Source organism: Parambassis ranga, chromosome 15 (assembly GCF_900634625.1).
Source record: "Parambassis ranga chromosome 15, fParRan2.1, whole genome shotgun sequence".
Taxonomy (NCBI): Eukaryota; Metazoa; Chordata; class Actinopteri; family Ambassidae; genus Parambassis; species Parambassis ranga.
Window position 1 is genome coordinate 17,159,432 of NC_041035.1, and position 19,173 is coordinate 17,178,604.

General features: G+C 42.8%; 1 protein-coding gene across 1 annotated transcript; it reads right to left on the bottom strand.

The window, feature by feature from the left end:
- Positions 1-49: 49 nt before the first annotated feature.
- On the bottom strand, positions 50-18,838 carry sptlc3 (serine palmitoyltransferase, long chain base subunit 3). The gene is made up of 12 exons (XM_028423577.1): positions 18,596-18,838; positions 16,749-16,940; positions 15,727-15,881; positions 14,644-14,792; positions 11,734-11,858; positions 10,301-10,394; positions 8,341-8,446; positions 6,982-7,201; positions 4,461-4,587; positions 2,556-2,691; positions 1,403-1,532; positions 50-1,303 (listed from the first exon to the last, which is right to left on the bottom strand). The coding sequence occupies exons 1-12, from the start codon at positions 18,695-18,697 to the stop codon at positions 1,190-1,192; spliced, it is 1,650 nt and encodes a 549-aa protein (XP_028279378.1). The 5' UTR covers positions 18,698-18,838; the 3' UTR covers positions 50-1,189.
- Between the last annotated feature and the right edge of the window lie 335 nt (positions 18,839-19,173).

The window sequence follows — 19,173 nt, forward strand, 5'->3', positions numbered from 1 at the left end:
GAGGGTTTTTCTTCTTTAGGAGAGGAGAACTGTATTTGCACTTTGCATCAACGTTGCATAATGTCATTTTATTCCATCATAAAATGTTGCTATCACTGTGTGGGAAAACACAAACATGGTAACGTCCCGAGGAACAAAAACAAGTGTGGACTAGACCCAATCTGACACTCTGTGAAAACACATTTATCATCCATCTATAATCCTTCCTGTGTTAATCAAATGATTACCCCATACCACGAGAATTTAGACTTCAACGCTAATTGCTAGGTAAGGTTTCTGTTGGCTCAGGTGCTGCATACTCCGCGTGCTTACCTTCACAACGGTTACGCAGTTTGTGTGTGAAGGAGAACAGCAGGTCTTTAAAACATCCACAATTAAGCTGTTAAGACCCGGCGAATATGAGCAGTCTCACCACAAAACAAGCCGTGACACCTTTTTTATTCTGTGTGTGGGTTGTTGCGATTTAACTGCATGTCAAAGAAGTAATTGCTGCATGATCTATTATTTACAGGAAGGCTATCATTTACTTTGGAGATGAAAGTGTTGGAGGGGGGGGGGGGGGGAGTTTTATAACAACTCGCTGTGGAATACAAAATCTTTCAGAAGTAGTGTAAATAATTATGCATCAGGAAATTAGTTAGAGTTACAACAAAGGAAAGAAAAAAATTAGATAATTAATCAATCTTTCTATTTCAAAACAGATACAGGAAGCATTTAAGTTTGTGGTTTCTTTAAAATAAAATTAAAAAAATCAGCAAGAAGAGGAGAAAATAGAAGAATCTGAAACAGCTCCTAGTAAATTGGGACTTTTTGCATTAAACTATCATCTGATAGATGTTTATGTGTAGCGAAAATGCTTCCATAAAAAATGTTTGAACGTCTAAATATAGACACCAAACAACAAGTGTCTTTAAAGACAGGCTCTTTAAAAAAAAACCTGCCCGTTAATCAACCAACGCTTCTTTTCACATACAAATACATGTGTTAAGAAAAAGTCTTTAATCTAGTTTCACAAAAAGTGATCAGAAAGTATTACAAACATACAAAAAAAGGCAGCTGCCCAACATTTGGCCCTGTCGCTCTGCTGTGAGCCGTGTGTGTGCGTTACCCTGCGTTGAACGTTTATGTGTCTGCTGAGGCATGGACGCTTAGTTTTGACACAGTGGAGTTAAAGGTGTTTGGGGTCATATCAGCTGTCCAGCTCAAAGTCTGTCTCGTCGCAGAGGTCAGGCGGGGAGAAATGTTTCCGCCGTGAGAACTTCAGACAGAGAAGGTCTCCCACCTCGTTCAGATGGTGCAGCACCTGAAAGTGTCAGAGCGTGGGTGTAACTGTGGGTTCCAAAAAAACCAAAAATACATACACTCACAAAACTGCACATGGTCAGATTCAGTGGGTGTTTACCTGGTCCAGCATGGCTCTGGTGTGCGCTGCCGAGACACAAAAGCGAGCTCGGGCCTCGGTGATCGGTGTGGCCGGAAAGCCGACGACCACGACGCCAATTTTTCTGTCCAGCATTTCTCGTGCAAACGCCCTGGTCAGCAAGAAGAAGGAAATAAAGAGTAGTTTTGACATATTCTAACACACAAAGACCTTCGAAAGAGCTTCAGGAAGTACAGATACCAGCACCACAAAATATCTTTACTCGAGCTAATTGGCTGACATATCCCTCCTATTTTCCTCCACTCTAGGCTTACCTGTGCCTGTGCATTGTGTCTTCTACTCTACAAATCGCAATGTGCATTGGCAGCTAACCTCAATAATCCATAACTATAAGTACATTCCATTTTTGAGGCATTTCCGAGCACATGTGCCACAGTTAGAATGAGGAAGCAGTCGCTGCTTTGCCCCGTCCAATTAAAAGTCAGGAGGAATGTTGCTCCATCTGGCTCTTCCAAAATCCTTAATTATGCAGCTGGGCTGTGTGGTTAGAATAACTTGTGATAATTTCTGCAAAGCACTGTAAATTAAAAAGGAGCAGGCAGTTAACAGCTACATATCTCTGATGACTGTCTCTTTCATGAGGCCAAGCCAGGGAACGGCTGCATCCCGCGGTTCAAGTGGACAGTTTGGAGAAGTTCAGAAATGTACTAAATGTAAATGTGCTGTGGATGCGGTTTAATGAACCTACAGTTGTGCGTTTTTTAGGTTGATTATTTCCCGGTGAAATGTCAGCAGATACACCCGTCACCAGAGAGCGATGTTACATGAGAGGATGCATGATAACAGCTTCTGATTATAGCAATTACTGAGCAGGATCTGCCTTTTCATGGATATTATTGGTGACTGGCACTGAAAGACACTTTATACCCAATTGATTATACACCTGAGTGACTCAGTCTATGCAGGGTTAGACCTAATCAATACCTGATGCTGCCTCTTAAGTGGTTACAGACTGCGTAAGTCTACACTTCTGATTCATGGAAACTTCAGGGAAGGCGAAATGGCTGCTATCCAAATTATTCAGAGATGATACACTGTGAGCTATTTAACATTTAAAAATAAATCTGAGCACGACAAATGTTATGTTAGCGGCTTTGTTGATGGTTTTACTTACACGACTTTGCCTGGCATGTAGAGCAGGAGTGGAACCACAGGCGAGTCATCATTGCCGTAGATGATGAAGCCCATCTCCTTCAGCCTGGCCCTGAAGTATCTGGTGTTCTCTGCCAGTTGGCGGATCCGTCTAATGCCTCCAATTAAAACAAGGACACCACACCAGATGTACATGAGTAAAGCACCATCTCACTGCCTTCCGCCACATATTTCCTCTGTCCCCTGCAGGAAGGGACATCACCTGTCAGTGGAAGCTAATGGAGTGTGAGCGCTCTGCAGTGCCATCTCATCCTGAGTCCTGCACCTCCATCTGGGCCATTCCAGCCTCCACTATGAAGTTGCTCATGATTAAAACTCAGCTGCAGGAGCAGATGGTTCAGTTTTGTCTGCCTGACGGCATCGTATATGTGCTTGCGTGTTGCCAGAGTGGACGCTCGCAAATTGGATATGATGGATTTCGCACAAAATTAGTGGCTGTGGATTGGCCACTGGAGCGTAGCCATGACTGAAATTGAATACAAATAATGCTTAAGTATCACATGTATCTGGGATAGAGACATTAGAAAACAAATCAAAGGCAGCAGAGGCGGCCTGGTCTGCTGACCCCCGGTGTTTCCTGAACAATGTGAATCACTGGGGAGCCTGCTTGCTCCGTGGCTGCTCTGTGGAGTTTGGCATGGGCCAGCCTTGGAACACAGCTCTGTTTCCCTCTGATTACCTGGGAACAGATTGGCAGTTCTTTCAAAGGGATGTAAGAGAGCACTTTAAATCCCCTTATCTCAGCAGAGAGAGGGAGAGGGAGAGGGGGGGAAAAAATAACATTCGGACATCTGCCAAAAAGCACAGGCCCCATTTTGTAAATTGTTCCTCTCTGCTAGGAGAGGGGGCACGGAGGTCAAAAACCTGCTGCCAGACGCAGAAATCATATGAGCAGGCGAGAACGTGTGGATGCTGCTGTCTGTCAGAGCAGTGCGAAATTCAACATCAAAGAGAAAGATGAGGAAAAAAAAGGCCGAGGCGGAGACTTATTAGGCAGATATGCAAAAAGAATGTGTTACGCTTTCTTGTCACAGTGAGAGTTTTGCGGTGTTTTGGTGGACGCTGAGGTTTTGAGCGGAGGTTTTGAAAGCCTGCACTGTTCGCTGTGTTCCCTCCTGTCTCTATAAGACAGGTCAAGACTGATTTTTCCACAACAGCTATTTCACCGGGCTACGTCAGATGAGAAGCATGCCTGGTTCAGAGCCAGATGAAAAAGTTACTCATCTCTGCATGAAACTACAATATACCTCAACCATAACACACCAGGCTTTCGTCCTTGTAAAGATTAACCCATTAGAGCACTCTCTTGCAAAGTCCTGTAAATTTAATAAGTGTATAAAGCTGTCATTTATGCACCGCTATTAGCTGTACTTATGCCTCTCCCACTAACACTGCTTCTATTACCAGAAGTACGATAACTTGGGCAGAAACGCTCGGGTGGTATTACGACTTCTCTGGTAACGACCGCTTCCCTGCCCAAGTTGTCTGATGCCATTAGAGCAGTAACTTTTCAGAGGAACAGCGTTCCTCACAACACACACATGAAAATGATTTCCTCCACGTTAGGGTCACGTGTGCTCAGGGACTGCACGTCTCCCCTCTCCTTACCACTGCAGACCCCTGTAATTGCTTCCACATTTTCTGGCCAAGCAGCTGTTTGCGTTTCCCTGCAGGTCTTACACATGAATGTTAACATTGGTAGTGTCCTCTGGATTTGGTTTGCTGTTGTTTCCATAAAAATTATATAAAGGTGTAAAACTTTTTATAAGCCAGACATAATATTTGTCTGTGTAAAAGGACATTTTGAGTTAAGAGGCATGAAAAAAAACTGAGGGTGACATTAACTGGAAAGAGCTTGGATACTTACCCTCTGTGCTGCTGTCTTTTCCCATGATGCACTTCATGGCTCGTATGATCTGCTCAGTGACAGAGGGGGTCATGGCGGTGGCGTAAACTGCACTGTGAGAATGACTACGCAGGTAGTCCACCAGCTCCTGTAATAGACAGTCACCACATTAATGATCAGAGCGTATGCGCTGACAGTGATATTATCAGATCTTCTGTGAGGCCTTGCAGTTATATTTTAGCACCACTAGAGAGAGCTCACGTATAGCTGTCACCTGAGAAGCAATTAAAATACCTCAGGTCATTTTTCTGTCACTACTGGCATTGAGTGTAAAACAGCTCTGGATCCAGTCCTGCTCTTCACTCTGAGGGAGCCAGAACATTCACTTGAGAACGAATCAACGTCAGAGTGAGCCACAATGAAGACTGTCATGCTCATTATTCCTAAATGTCAGCAGGAGATTAATTCTTCTAGTGGCTGACAAGAGAAGAGCAGAATTTCAGGAAAACTGATTTGGTCACGGGTCCCTGGAGCATGTGGTCTGAGGTTGGGAGTGAGCCTGGAGCTGAGATGGGCTGCTGCTCGGTGGCTGTGTGGTGGTAAGCTGGGGTGTGGGGTGATGACACGTAGCCGGAGATGCTGTCTGGCCACCATTTCCACTCACCACCATCTGTCCCCACTGGGCGGCGGCTGTGGCTTCCACCCCCCCCCCCCAAAAAAAAAAAAACACACACAAGGCGAAGGGATTTTAGGGGAAATACTCAAATGTAGGATGAGAACCCTGAAACAACCTGACATCTGTTTTCATTTAAGGAGGGAGATTTTCACAGCTTTGTGGCCCTGCAGGATTTCGGTGTGACCAAGATAAACCAGTAAAAGAGAACATGTCCAAAATCCATCTCAAGCCTGGGGCATGGAGTGACAGCTCACAGCGTTTCCTTAGCCACACGTTGGCCATAATACTTGTGTCCACAAAGCCGCAGAGCAGGAGCAAGCCAGAACTGCACACACACTTGTACATACTTCAACGGATGCATTCAATAACCTAATTTTGGTGCAATCCAGGCTTCGAGTAAAGGGTTAACGAACAACACATCCTGCTCGCAAGGTTGACATGAATTAGAAGGAGCTTGGAGTGTATTTATTGGGGTATTTATTTTTGGTGCTCTCATAAAATAGCTATAACATGACTGTTTTCCAGAACACATCTGTAGAGTCTTTTGTTGGTCAACCCGACTCCACTTAATGTAGGATTTGGGGGGTTTCGCCACAACAACAAATACGTCAAATCTAAAGGTTCGCTTTTCTTTTTCCTGCCTTTTTCTTTCAGGAGTTTACTACAGGCAGCTGTCAAACCGGGCAGAGTGTTCATACTTCAAACATTATCATGCTTGTTAAAAGTCATCCTGTTAAATCTGGAGCGCAGTTCCGATGCCTGCCACAAGAAGGGGCTGGCCTGCTGCCAGCGTTACCTTCTTATTATGGCAGAGAAGGGCTGAGCCACCATAAGGCGAAGGAAGGAAGGGTCCCTTCTCTGAATACCTAATTCAAACAACATGGCCGTTTCCTCTGTTGCTTTCTAATCAACTGCTACAAAAACCGGTGCGGTTATGTACTAAAGTGTACTTTTTAATGGAGTTAAAAAAGAAGTTACAAAGACCCGTAGTCACGGCCTGGGGAACATTTGTTGGACACATGAGAGCCGGGAGAGAGAGGTGGGGTTGTGATGTGTGATTGACTCCTGTACAAATCAGGCCTGGCTGAAAAAAAAGCATCTGAAAATACTTTATATGATGTGTTTTAACCTGCTTTGGAGGCAAAGTGGTTAACGTTGATACACAGTCGGTGCTTGCCAGGCTAAAGCATGTCAGGACAGTATCAAAAAACACTGCTTATTTATTTGATTTTCTCTAATGGCAACTTACCCAGGGCTGTTGGAGTGGTTTCAACATGATTAATCCCACCTACTTATTATACTTGAAATTTATTGACCCTATTTGGGTCCAGGAGGATTGCATTTGCATGGCAACCAGAGTGCCTTCTTAGAGAATCAACAGCAATGCGTAAAAGTTCACTCTTTTATAGGAATGAACTGGTGATATGAAGAGAATATAATATTTTCTTAAGAAAGGCGGGGCTGTAACAACACACTGCTCTTTTGGTTAAAAATGGAAAGATGTGAGCCTCTCTTCCGCTGTTGTAATACACACTGCAGGCTTTGTGTAAAGGGAGGACTATTAGATCATGGCCTCCATGTTGTGAAGCCTTGTGAAGTGTCTTTTTTTAAAGGTTCTATCAATAGTAAAAACAAGGTCCTGACCCTACCGGTGGACCATTGTTTTTTAAAAAAACCAAAAAAAAACAATTATATGTGTAATTCATGCCACAGAGTTAAGAAACTATTCGTCTTCACTGCCTTATGTATTAACCAAATATAGTCCTGTGGGACCATGCCTCTTTAAACTACCAGCTAGCCAACAAAACATTCTTAGCAGACCAGTGAATGAAATGAGAGTTAAACCAGAAAAATCTACACAGGAACCTTTTTTCCTGCGATGTAGCCTCCAGAAGCACCAAAGCTTTTCGTGAAGGTCCCCATCATCACGTCCACATCATCTATGTTCACATTAAACAGCTCGGTCACGCCCCTCCCTGACGGTCCCACTGCTCCGATGCTGTGGGCCTCATCCAGGTACAGATACGCTTTGTACTTCTTCTTTAGAGCGATGACTTCGGGTAGTCGCACCACTGAGCCCTCCATGCTAATGGCATACAAAACACACAGAACAAAAAGAAAAAATGGAGTAATAAATGGTTCAACATGGACACACACACACACACACATTTATCCACTGCAGAGCATCTCTACATCTGCATATATGCACAATTTGACATGCCACAGTCCTGCAGGAATCTTCCTCCTGGCCTCTTTCACTTTACTCCCACCTCTCACCCATCTCCTCCTCTCCCTCTGATGCAAACCTTTTAAGGCTACAAATAGACAGCATGAGTGATTATATGGCTGAGGAATAGAGCAATCCCAGACCTGCTGTACTTGCTACGGCTGAGAACGTCTGCAGTCCAAATGACATAAGACAGGGTTTCACCAAGACCGATGTGGACATCAAAGTGAGCCCGGGATATAGCTAAAGTATGCGTACCCTTTATCCAAGTCTTTTGATGTTAGTGGGAGGTGATAGATGGAGCATTAGTTCTTTCTGTGCTGTACAGAAAAAGCGCCAATTCACCCTCATGTCTGTGGTTGACGTTGCACTTTACTTCTTGTTAAAGACAGTCTGATGAATTAAGTTGTCTTTCAAGAAATAACCGTTATAAAAACTGAGAGCTATGTTAACAATTAAACATCACAGTGTTATATATTATTTCCAAAGGACTGAAATGTAAGTGTGGTCGAGGGCAACAAAGAGGGAAGAAAGGAGAAAAGAAAATGGCCATGATAAACAGTTGGAGCTGGGGGTGTAGCCAAGTCAATCTCTGTGGCTCCATTTGGCCTTGATTTGGAGCTAATGAGCAGATGGAGAGGGTCACTAAGACTCGAGATAGCTCACTGGCATAAGAGACACACAATACCTTTCCTCCTCTCTACAGTAATCAAATGGTACCAGACCATACACACACACACACACACACACTCAGACACACAAGCGATCTATTATTGAAGGCTAGAACGGGAAGCAATTGAAGAAGAAGCTATTACAGGGACTGCTAAGCACAAGCTCACCTCAGGTTATAAATAAAGATATCTACCTACACAGCCCTGCTAAAGACCACCTGGAAGGCCGTACTCGCAAAAGATGATTACAGGAGCCCAGCTGGCCTGAGACATGCCTCTGTGACAGAGACTGCTAATGTGTAGGTTGTAGAACAACAGCAAACCCACCTATAGATGCCTTCCACCATGATAAGGATCTTCCTCCAGGGCCTGTGAGTCCGAGGCTGCCCGGAGCAAACTGCCTCTTTTAGCATCTTCTCCAGACTGTGCATGTCTAACACACACACACACACACACAGGAAAGAGAGGGGAAGAGAGTAAAAATGTGACAATGACATCTTAATTCAAATATGTACTTGTAGACGTACAATAGGGTGTAGCCATTAAACACCAACCTTAAAGCAAACAACTAGTAAGTCATTATTTCCACAGGGCTCGGCAGTTCACTGAGCACACACAAAGCGCTACTTTATGTGCTAGAAACAGCCTCCATAAACTACTAAGCAGGGAATACCTTTTATTCTCACAAACACATGCGGTGTCTGTATCAGCCAGGATGACTCACTGAGATAAACACGGGTTTGTCCAGAGACCTGTTCAGTGGAGTCCGTGTGGGTGCTTTAAGATGAATTTCCCAGTGACATTTAGAGTTTCTAAGAGATTGTGGAGACATTAGTAATGATTGCCCGCCATACGCCAGTAGATGGCAGTGTTGAATAGCTATAGCTAATGAGTAATATTCAACGTATGACTGCAATCCAACCATTTCCTGCTGAGCAGCGGCGAAACCTGTCGTAGCTAATAATCTGTCAAAGATGATTGATATCGCTTCCTCAGCAAAACAACAACACAAAAAAACAGGTTTCCCTAAAAGGCAGCAGATGCTCAGCTGTTTAAAATGCCACCCTGATGCTTAACACGATGTTACCAGTCAAGGAGGAATGCACTGTAGTGTGCTGGGTGCACAGTCATGAATAACTGATTTCAGACAAGCCATGGCCTGATATGAAATACTGTATGGCTGCCGTAAGGATGATGACTATCTTTGTCCTTACAGAAGACACATGCACATAGTTGCATGAATTATAACTGCTGCCATATTTTCTTATCTCTGCTCTGACCCTTACAAACTGCTAATAAACCACAAATGCACAGAGTTATTTGAAAGAGTATGAATTGTAATTATACAGAGAAGCATCTTTCAATGCCGGCCTGAAGTATTTCTGACGCACAACTGTGACAATGCTAAACCAGTTTGTGCTTAGTTCACCCTGCAGAACTAAATTCCACGTCTGTCAAATATACACCTCGTGCTATGAGGAAGTGATCTCAGTGACAGCACTCGTGCGATAAATCGTCTGTTATCGTAGCTTAACCCTCTCAGTGAAGGTTCTGCTAAAGAAAGAGTGTATGGGTGTCTGGTGAAGGAGGTTTAGAGGCAGGGAGGGGTCAGCAGCTCAGGTGCCTGAGGGCTCTTAGCCTTTAGACAGGCCTCTGGGATCTGCTCGGAGGACCCATAACTGACTCTGCTTGTACCTGTCAGGACACATTTGCTGCTAGAGGACCGGCTCATTTGTGCTGTCTCCTGAAAGAACAGGGGTATTTCTAATGCAAGCACAATGAATGTTGAATCACCCATGCGTAACGCATTTCCCTTACATCTATTTTGTAACTTGACAATATAATAATAGAGACCCGGACCTTTAATCAAAGTGATATTTCCGTATAAATACATTGCTGCTTTGCCTTTCTGCTGCTGATGGATAAAGTCGTGACTGTAAGCTGAACCCATTTTATTAAAGCTTTTACATTTGCTGCTCTAAACACAGAATGTTAAGTAGGTCTTTCCTACGGCAAATCCTGTACTGCACAAAAAGTAAAAAGCTTCTCACAGCGGCAACAGTTTGCAATAAAAAGAGAAGTGACAACTATATAGTGTGAGACTGCAAAACCACCACCACAAATTGAAACTTCATCAGCAGACAAAAGAAACACTGTGTGTTGCTCCGGGAGGTACAGCAGGAAGTAAGCACTTGCATTTAAAAGATATTATAATATGGGTCATAACCCAAATTATCCTTGTGTTTTTGTAAGGCACAGGGGGGGGGGGGGGTGTGTTCATACTTACTGTTGTGTTTGAAGACCCTGATTGTTGCTCCTGACAGTCTGGCTCCCAAAATGAGGGACGTGTGATTGAGCTCGTCGCTTAATATTAAACAGCCCTGAAAAGCAGCAATAAGAAAACACTTTAAAGGACTGTACATCGCACGGACTGCACCACAGTGAGCTTATTATTAAAAAGATTTGAAGGGAGAGAGTCTATAATGCCGTTTTGGATTTACTGTAGTTGTCTATATTTAGAAGTAGTGCCAATTAGTCTGTCCCTTGAGTATAGAAAAAAAATTAATTGGTTTACAAACAGTAAACAACATCCGCTGTTAAAACACATTGTGTGCATCTTTACAGGCTGTTTTAATAGAATGCTTGTATTTGATGCATTTTAACATATGTTTTGCAACATGTCCCTGCAGACATGTGCAGTGCAATAAAAAGTGTCTACCTGACCAATCACGTGTCAGCTTACTCCTGTCTCCTCACCCCCATCCACGCTTCATTCTTCATCACACGTGGTAGCTGCATGTACAGCTCATATGAGTACTTTTGGCTTCTTTGATGTCTGATGAAGTTCTGACCCACAGACAATTTGCATTTTTTTATAATGAAGAGTACGGCACTTCATATTCTATAAAAAAAAATCAGCATGCAAATTAATTCCGCCGTTCCACGAAATTCTTCCCCTTACATTAGCATATATAACACTGGAGCTCTAAGCATTAGACTGCATTAGTCTGAATGAAGTCTTGTAGAGGTTATGTTGACACTGTCTCGGTGACAGATATGCTCGGTTTGGCCTGGGGTCCAGCTGGCCTGGTCCCTGGTCTACCAGCAGCTGTCAGTCTAATGTTGCTGTGCCTGCACAGCAAGGCCTGTCCTGGCACAGCCTGTCCCTGTAGGACAGAGCTGGCAGTGGAGGGTTGACCCCCAGCCTCTGCTAGGCTAGTGTGGGGGCTGCAGCCTAAGGGGGCTCTTTGAGCAGAATAAACGACCCCGTTCTCATCACTTAAACAGTCAACCTCCTCTTTCTCCTGTCTGGTCCAATCACAGATATTCATGCTGCGTGTTGCCCCTGGTAACCCATGGTCGTCTGTGTGAGTCAGGCTGGTGTGCTGTGAGGCCACAGTGTGTGTAATCACACCCCTGAGTAGTGCTCTTAACAAAACCTGCCCTTCCTCCTCTGTGTGTCTGAAAGCAGCCATGTTTGCTCAGAGCCTCTTCCTTCTGGCTACTGTAATGTTTAATTATGATTATAATTAACAGGGTTGGGTCGGGAGATGTTCGCAGCAGAGTTTACTTGACTGTAATTCATTAATTTAGGCCATATGCAAGAAAGGAACAAAAGCTAATTAGATTAATATCTGCTGCGCCAAGAAAATTACACTCACATACAATAGGATTTCCTTTATACAGTGTGTGGCAGTTTAGAGTAGAAAAATCACATACCTTGCCAACAAGTGCAGGAATGTTCATTGAGTTGGTGGCAAAGCCCATTCCAAAAATCATAGATGACTCAACTCCGAGGAAATCAGCTACAAGTTCTTCCAGTTCTTCATGGATTCTCAGGTTACCTTGAAGGCATAAATCACAAAAAAAGATCACTTACCCCGACAGCATCACTGTACCTGTTGGTTTATGAGTCCTTCACTTCATAGATTTTGCTGGTCTTTGTCATCCAATCACACATTTTGACAGAGATGAATGTCTCTTGATAAAAAAGCAAGTGACCCAAAGGCAAACGCCTGGATCAGCATCAGCGCCTCACACTCTCTGGGACTTGGAAGAGATTTATAAAGGTTCAAGATGTGGCAAATGTGTAATTTAGTTCAACGACGCCTTTTTTTTTTATCTCCATCCCAGGTAATATAGAGGCAGGTTCAACAAGCTTTAAAATGGTTCTGCTGCACATTTCGGGACTGAGGCGATTAGTTATAACCCACTGTGACAGGTGGGGACTAGAATTCATTTAGAAAATTGATCAGATTGGGATCTGTCAGCTGACATGGTGTTTTTCTATTTTGTGCAATAAAAGTGGGATTTTCAGGTGTGTGTGGTCAGGAGATAAATGGAAGAATCACTTCTAGCATTGGGAGCTACAGGGAGAAAGGTAAAGACTTATCTTATACATGTACTGTCTGGATGTATAATGTTATGTATACCAGAAATATATGGTCACATTTATACTGTTTCTATAGTAGTTCCTACAATATTGTATTTATATATGAAAATGGAGTAGCTAATGATTGCATATACATGGGATACTAATCATTGTGGGTCATAATCAATAATGATCGGTAGCCACACAGAGCAGGCATTAAAAGTTCAAACAGACTGAATGGTTCATGGAAGGAATGGAAACGGCTATTGAGTGATGTGTATAAAACCATAATGCAGTGAAGCAGCTCTGTCTTTATAACGATTCTCATCCAGTGCTTTCCATCAGGCCTTCTGCCAAGTCAAATCGATTCATACATTTCCTCGACCACTCAGGCTCACAGCCCCTGCTGGAGTGTGTAGCTTTTTTTTAATCAGACCGCATTGGCATCTGCTATTTTTATAGAACATTTTACTTTAAGCTTCTGCTTTATAGGCGTACGCTGCCTCCATATTGACATGCTAACCTCGGAAGGATGCTGAAAGCTGTAGAGGCTCTTCAGGTATGAAGAGAGTAGATGTTAGATTTCACTCACTTTTCATACTTGAGATGAGGCCGGGAAAAAAAAACACTCACATAATCTCATTAAGCCTGGTCAACTGTCCTCTGTCCTAGCAAGGTCACCTTTCTATCACTACAGTTATCAAAGCCTGCTAATGAGGAAGCTAAAAGCTGAATAACTGCTGGTGGAAAGACACTACAATACTGTCTCCATTCTATTTTTGTAAACATGTGACTGAACCTTTGCTGCAAGACAGTAATACAGCCCTTAAAATTTCCATGTGCACCCATAAAGTTCAATGAATTGAATGACAGATAATACTCAAGGAGAGATAAGATAAAAAGTTTAAAATATGTCAAAAAATGAAAATATTAAAAATACATCTTAATATCTTATCTCAATTAGTTTTGTGATTTATGCTTTACAATTTATTAAAAACACACCCAGGAAAATGTGACTCTGCACAGTAATACAAATCACTGTGGTGATGATAGCATCACAGCTACTACAGAGACACTGGGATGTTTAATAATTTATGTCTAATAGGGTCTCATAGGAGACATGCTTGTTATTCCTTAACCCTCTTGGTGAGCAAGCTGGAACCCAGGCTAAAACAGTCCCATTTTGAAAGAGAAATACACATATAAATAAATCACATAAATGAATAATGGATGGTGTGGCGGCTTGAGTGTGTTTGTGTGTGTGTGTGGGTGGGGTAGGCTGCGGGAGTGCACTCTGACAAACATACGTATAACTAACAATCACACAGCCTTTAATTCCTTTGGTTTCCTCTGTTCTTGTCAAACTGCTGATATCATGCATGCGGCGGCTCAACTTGCTCTGAGCCTGTTGTCAGCTCCTTTTCTGCTAGCCTGCTCTCAGCAGATACACAGCACCACCGGCGTCAGAAGTGTCACGAACAAAACATCATCGACGGGGAGAAAGAAAATACTTTTCGCAAGCAAACTTTACTAAGTGTGACCCGTTCGGTGGGCTCCTTAATGTTTACCCACTGACAGGTTTTGAACGAGTAAACAAACAGCTGCTGGCCAATCTTCAGATTTCCCCCGCTGCATCACTGACTGCTATGCCAGAACATGAGATCCTGGTCCACACAGCCACTTACACACCATCAGAAGCCGGATTGAAGTTCAAAGGATCAGACACCATTCAAAATTCATCAGAAGCCACAGATTCCACTTTCTGATCCTTGCTGTTCTAACACTTCCATCGCATTCATGTATATTCCTTTTGCATCCTGCTTAATGTCCGGGGTGTTTCGTAATATTACATTCCACCATGATGCACAGTGGCCTCCCCTGCTCCTCCTCAGTGTGGGTGCAGTGTGTAATGATCTCAACTTACGCCCAAATGATACATAATTTAAAAAAAAGGTTGAATTATTCACACAACATTGCAGTCACGGACAGATAATTAAACATGCAGGCAGTAAAATTTTGCAAGAAGTGTGATAAATGATGCATCATAATTCACACGAAATGTAATGAATGACGGCGTATGTGATGAGGGAGATGGAGTTCTAGTGTTATCTGGGTCTGACAGGGACTTTTGTAAGTGAGGCAATAAGAGACACTAACGCAGCTCTTATATCTTTCTCGGGATATATTGAAACAAGGTGATGGGCACAAGTGGAACAATGTCTTTTGTGTGTAAAACGGAACATTGGCCACAAACTCACCCATTTCCTGTCGTGTGCTGCAAACGCCCGGCCCATACTGGTGCATTGTATCAGCCACAGTTTGCAGGAAATCGGCACGGTTCTCAGCAAAACCAAGGTAGTTGTAGGAGCCCATGTTGATGACATTGTGTATCGCCCGCCCAGTAAATCTGCAATCATACAGGGATCAATTAGCTTATCTGTGATGAGATTTGTTCTCATCTCACATGCACACACTCACATGGCGTCATCATGAAGGTTCACAGGGCCAGTTTAGTTTGTTTTTTCAAACTTATCTGTGTCATCCACTGACCCACTTCCTCTACAGTGGGTACAGAACCCACCTACATACCTTTTAACCTTTTACCACCCTGCACCACAAAGACAATGTGACAGCCCTATTTCTACCTTTTCTACTTTGATATGTAATCCACGCTTCAGTCTTTACTGATTCCCAGCGCCATTTTGCTTCTCTGTGGCTCTGTTCATTTTCCTTTTATAAAATGTTCCCTGTGCACCACACTGTGAATTAGAATGACAAATATCCACGCTTGCTTATAGAGCAGGTGATTGAGCTCGCCAAATAAATACCTGTTGTCCACCCCACCCCCCCCCCAGTAGAGATGACATGCATTCAAAACTACTTGGTGGCCTGCTGGCTCAAACAGCATTTGTGCATTCTTAATTTGACTGACGAGCCAAAACATTATGTCCGACCTGCTGTTGGTTATTTGTGTGCTGCCAAAACAGCTACGACCCACAGAGGCATGAACTCCACTAGACCTGAGAAGGTACCCTGTGGGAACTGGTGCCAGTACAACCTTTAAGTCCTGTTATGAGCTGGAGCCAACACAGGCCAGGCATGATCCAAAAAATGCCCCAAAATCCCAGTGGTAGCCTTGTCCTTTTGAAAATGTCCACACCCAGACGTCTGGCCAGAACAACACCTTTGTCGAAGCCACTCAGATCTGTGCAATTTTCCCCACATTCACCACTTTAATTATAAACCTACCTGGACAGATGCCATTGCAGCTGTTCATGTCATCTGATGCTTTGTTTCATTAGTCTACACAATGACGATGATGACAAATATGATGATATTACCTGAAAGTCCAGTTGTAGTCATCAGACACTCTCTCCATCAGGTCAAAGACGGGTCCAGGTAGGGTGCATATGGGGCGGTTCCAGTTGTCTCGTACCCTCATGTACAGGTTTCGAGTGTAAAAGTTCTCAAAGTCTTGATAAAGTGGGACAAAATCCTGATTCCAAGGGGGGAAAAAAATTAACACACTCTCAGTTTGCCAGTGCTGGAATACATGCTGTTGACCGATTAGCCTGACAACTACAGCGACAGAGGTGGAGAAGGCCACAGCATCTACTAGTAGGAGTGTGCAAAAACACTGCCAGATGCTGAAGATAAAGAAGAAACTTGACTGATGGTGAACACAGAATACCACTGGAAATGGTTCCTCATTAGAGAGGAAGAGACTATCTGCCTATTAACTGTGCATGTAATGAATGCACACTGCAATTATAGATGTTTTCTTGGAGAATATCCCTGTCTTAGTGGTCTGAGACAGGCAGCGGCGTTTGTGTAATTACTGTATCTGCCAGTAGGGGGTAACAAAATAGAACAGGTTTACAGAGAAAATGACAAGTGTTATAAATTGTCAAACAAAAGGGGCAAACCAGGTTGTTATCTTATCTGTAGACCACTTCACTGTCTGTGCCTATAGGCCTGATAACAAAGCATGGTCACAACCTTCCTTATTTCATGCTAAAGGCCTGAATAGAAACAAGTAGTACTCGAGGAGTAGTCCCAACTGCATTTTTTTTAAAGCAGTGGCTCTTATATGACAGATTTTCTCAAAATCTGAAGCACAGTAACAACGAAATCCTCAGAGAATTAATTAGATTTTCAGATATTCTCTCTGGTATCCTGTCTCACCCATGGCAACGTTATAGTGCAGAAGAACACAAAAGAAGAAAGCAGAGGGAGAGCTGGAGGACAGAAATCGAGCTAATTAGAGGAAACCAAACTGTATGGACAACACCTCCATGCTCGTGTCTAAGGAACGTGTGAATAATCTTATCATATGTCTGTGCTGATTGCATATTTCACCTACCTTCTGTTCCTCTCTCTCCTGGGCAAGGTTGCACTTCTCTAAGCCTACAGCTCTGAGAAAATCTCTGAGGTAGCCAAACAGGGTGACAATGCCAAAGCCCAGGTATGTCATGACAGCCACATACATGGGCGCCTGTTCAAAGGACTCCTGCTGGTGCTGCCTGGAGGCAAATCCAGTCCCTGGGCCGTTTTTCTATAGAAAACGATACACACATAAGCTGACTTACATTGCAGAGGAGAACACATTGCTATTTGAATCAAAGTTGCTCGATTTCAAATGGAGTGTTGCAGTTAAAACTCAAAATAACCCAGAGTAAAAAGGGGGCACAGATAGGTCTAGGCCTGACACACATTATTCAACACAAGAGAAAGCATGAGGGAGTGGAAGATGACAGCAATGTTGCACTACAAGGTTTTTTTTTTATCTGATGAAGAGCCAGTGTGTGCTGGTAGTGCCACAGTTGCCTAAAATGGTGCTGATTGTAAGGTATTTTTCATTATGAAGGGACAAAATAGACATTTCAAACATTCCCTAATGTGATTGATTTTAGACACTTTATGAAAGATTTAAACTTGAACAGGAAATTGCAAAAATTCCCATTAAAACAAGGCTGCCTGTGCTCAAGGTGCTGTCTGTTACATTCTTATGGACACTAGCAGTTTTTGATTATTCGTGTGCCATGCTGCAAAAATGTGCACATAAATGTGAAAATGGGTTCTTATAAAAACCCTGTTTGTTTTGTAGATGAATACTTAGTACTGTGGACGTATGTCTGTCCTTGACATGATACCAGAGCATAAGGAAATCAAGATTTGTTTTGAATAATGAGACTTTGCATTAAAAAAAAAACACAGGCCCTGGATAGCGTGCAGGTGAATGATGTCACTTCCGGTTGCCATAATATGCGAAATTCTGCTAGCTAAGGATTGGCTAAGCATTTCAAATTCAAATAGGTTTGCGTGCATTTAACGGAATATTCTTGCAAGCCATTTAAGTAAAAACGTCTTAGGAACATTTCTACGTTGAGCTAAGTTGCGCTGAACGTTAGTGCTAACGTTTGGAGAAGTCGACGTTTAAGCTAGCTGCGACGAATGCTATGATGCTAACAGCTAGCGTGTTAATCAAACCGGTTGGTGTTTGGGGGGGATGTTCGTACTACATGAATTGTTAGTTCCCCCACCCTGTAAATGTCAGTTTTATTCAAAATAAATATCTTGTCATTTATTTTTTTATAAAACCTGTGCTATATAAAACAGCTATGTGGCTGCCAGATAAATATGATAACACAGATATGGCTGTGTATATCAATTAGCTATCAATCAAAACCTGCTTGACTGAAAAAATGTAGAGAAAAACAATTCCTTCCTTTTCTACCCAGCCTCAAGGTAAGTAAATCCAACCATGACATGAAAGGAAGCATTTCAGGGCGGGGTCGTTTGTTATTGCTGTTTGCACCATTCTTTATTGGAGAACTAAACCACCACCTGTCAGAAAAGAAGGGCTGTTTGCTGTTTTAAATGTTGCTAGTTAGCCATAACACGGACCATGCATTGCCACAAATCTGCTACTGGAGACTCTAACCACTTTGACAACATTGCTCCTTATGCACATATTGTTCTTCTGGGTGTAGTAGTGTGATTTTCTTTTGGGTTCACATGCAGTAGGTGGCCATGGATTACAAACATTGTCTACGTCACACAGGTCGCCTCAGGTAAAGACTTCCCCTAAAAAACATTTCCACAGAATAAGCTGGCAAAACACCTGGCCGCACCTTAAAACAGGCGCACTTAAGGTGCTTTATTCATTTGTTATGTAAATAAATCGTTCGGTCCCCTGACAACACATACCTCTTTCCTGCTGCGATATCCATTTTTTTCCGTGTCTTCGCATTTCAGTCCGTTGTGGTTCAACTTTGGTTTAAAGTTGGCGACAGCAGCAGTTCTTGCCATATTCCTCAAACACACACCCACACCCACACAGGAGCGACTGTCTCTGTTTTCCTGTCAGGCACATATGACCGGCGTGCTTTACTGCACTTCCAAAGGTGACTTCCTCCTTCTGCTGCTTGGGTTCTGCCTCTTTTGAAATGTAGTTTGAACATCGCTTGTACTCACACTTCAGTTAACTCACACTTTCGATATCGTGTAATTGAAGCAACTTCTCTTTTATTACGCATAACAAAACAAAAACAAAAGGTAATAAAAAATCACATTCACATTAGGCGTTGCAGCTTAACTTCCCTTGTCTTACAGTGTCTGCCCTGATTTTTAATTATTTTAAGACATTCTACATTAGGGTGGGATCAGTGGAAATGCAAAAGAATGTATTTTATTTAATAGTCTTCAGTTACTTTACAGATTTAGAGTTTTATACACAAATAATTTTATAACTGTATGGAATAAAATGCATTGTTCTACAGTCACAA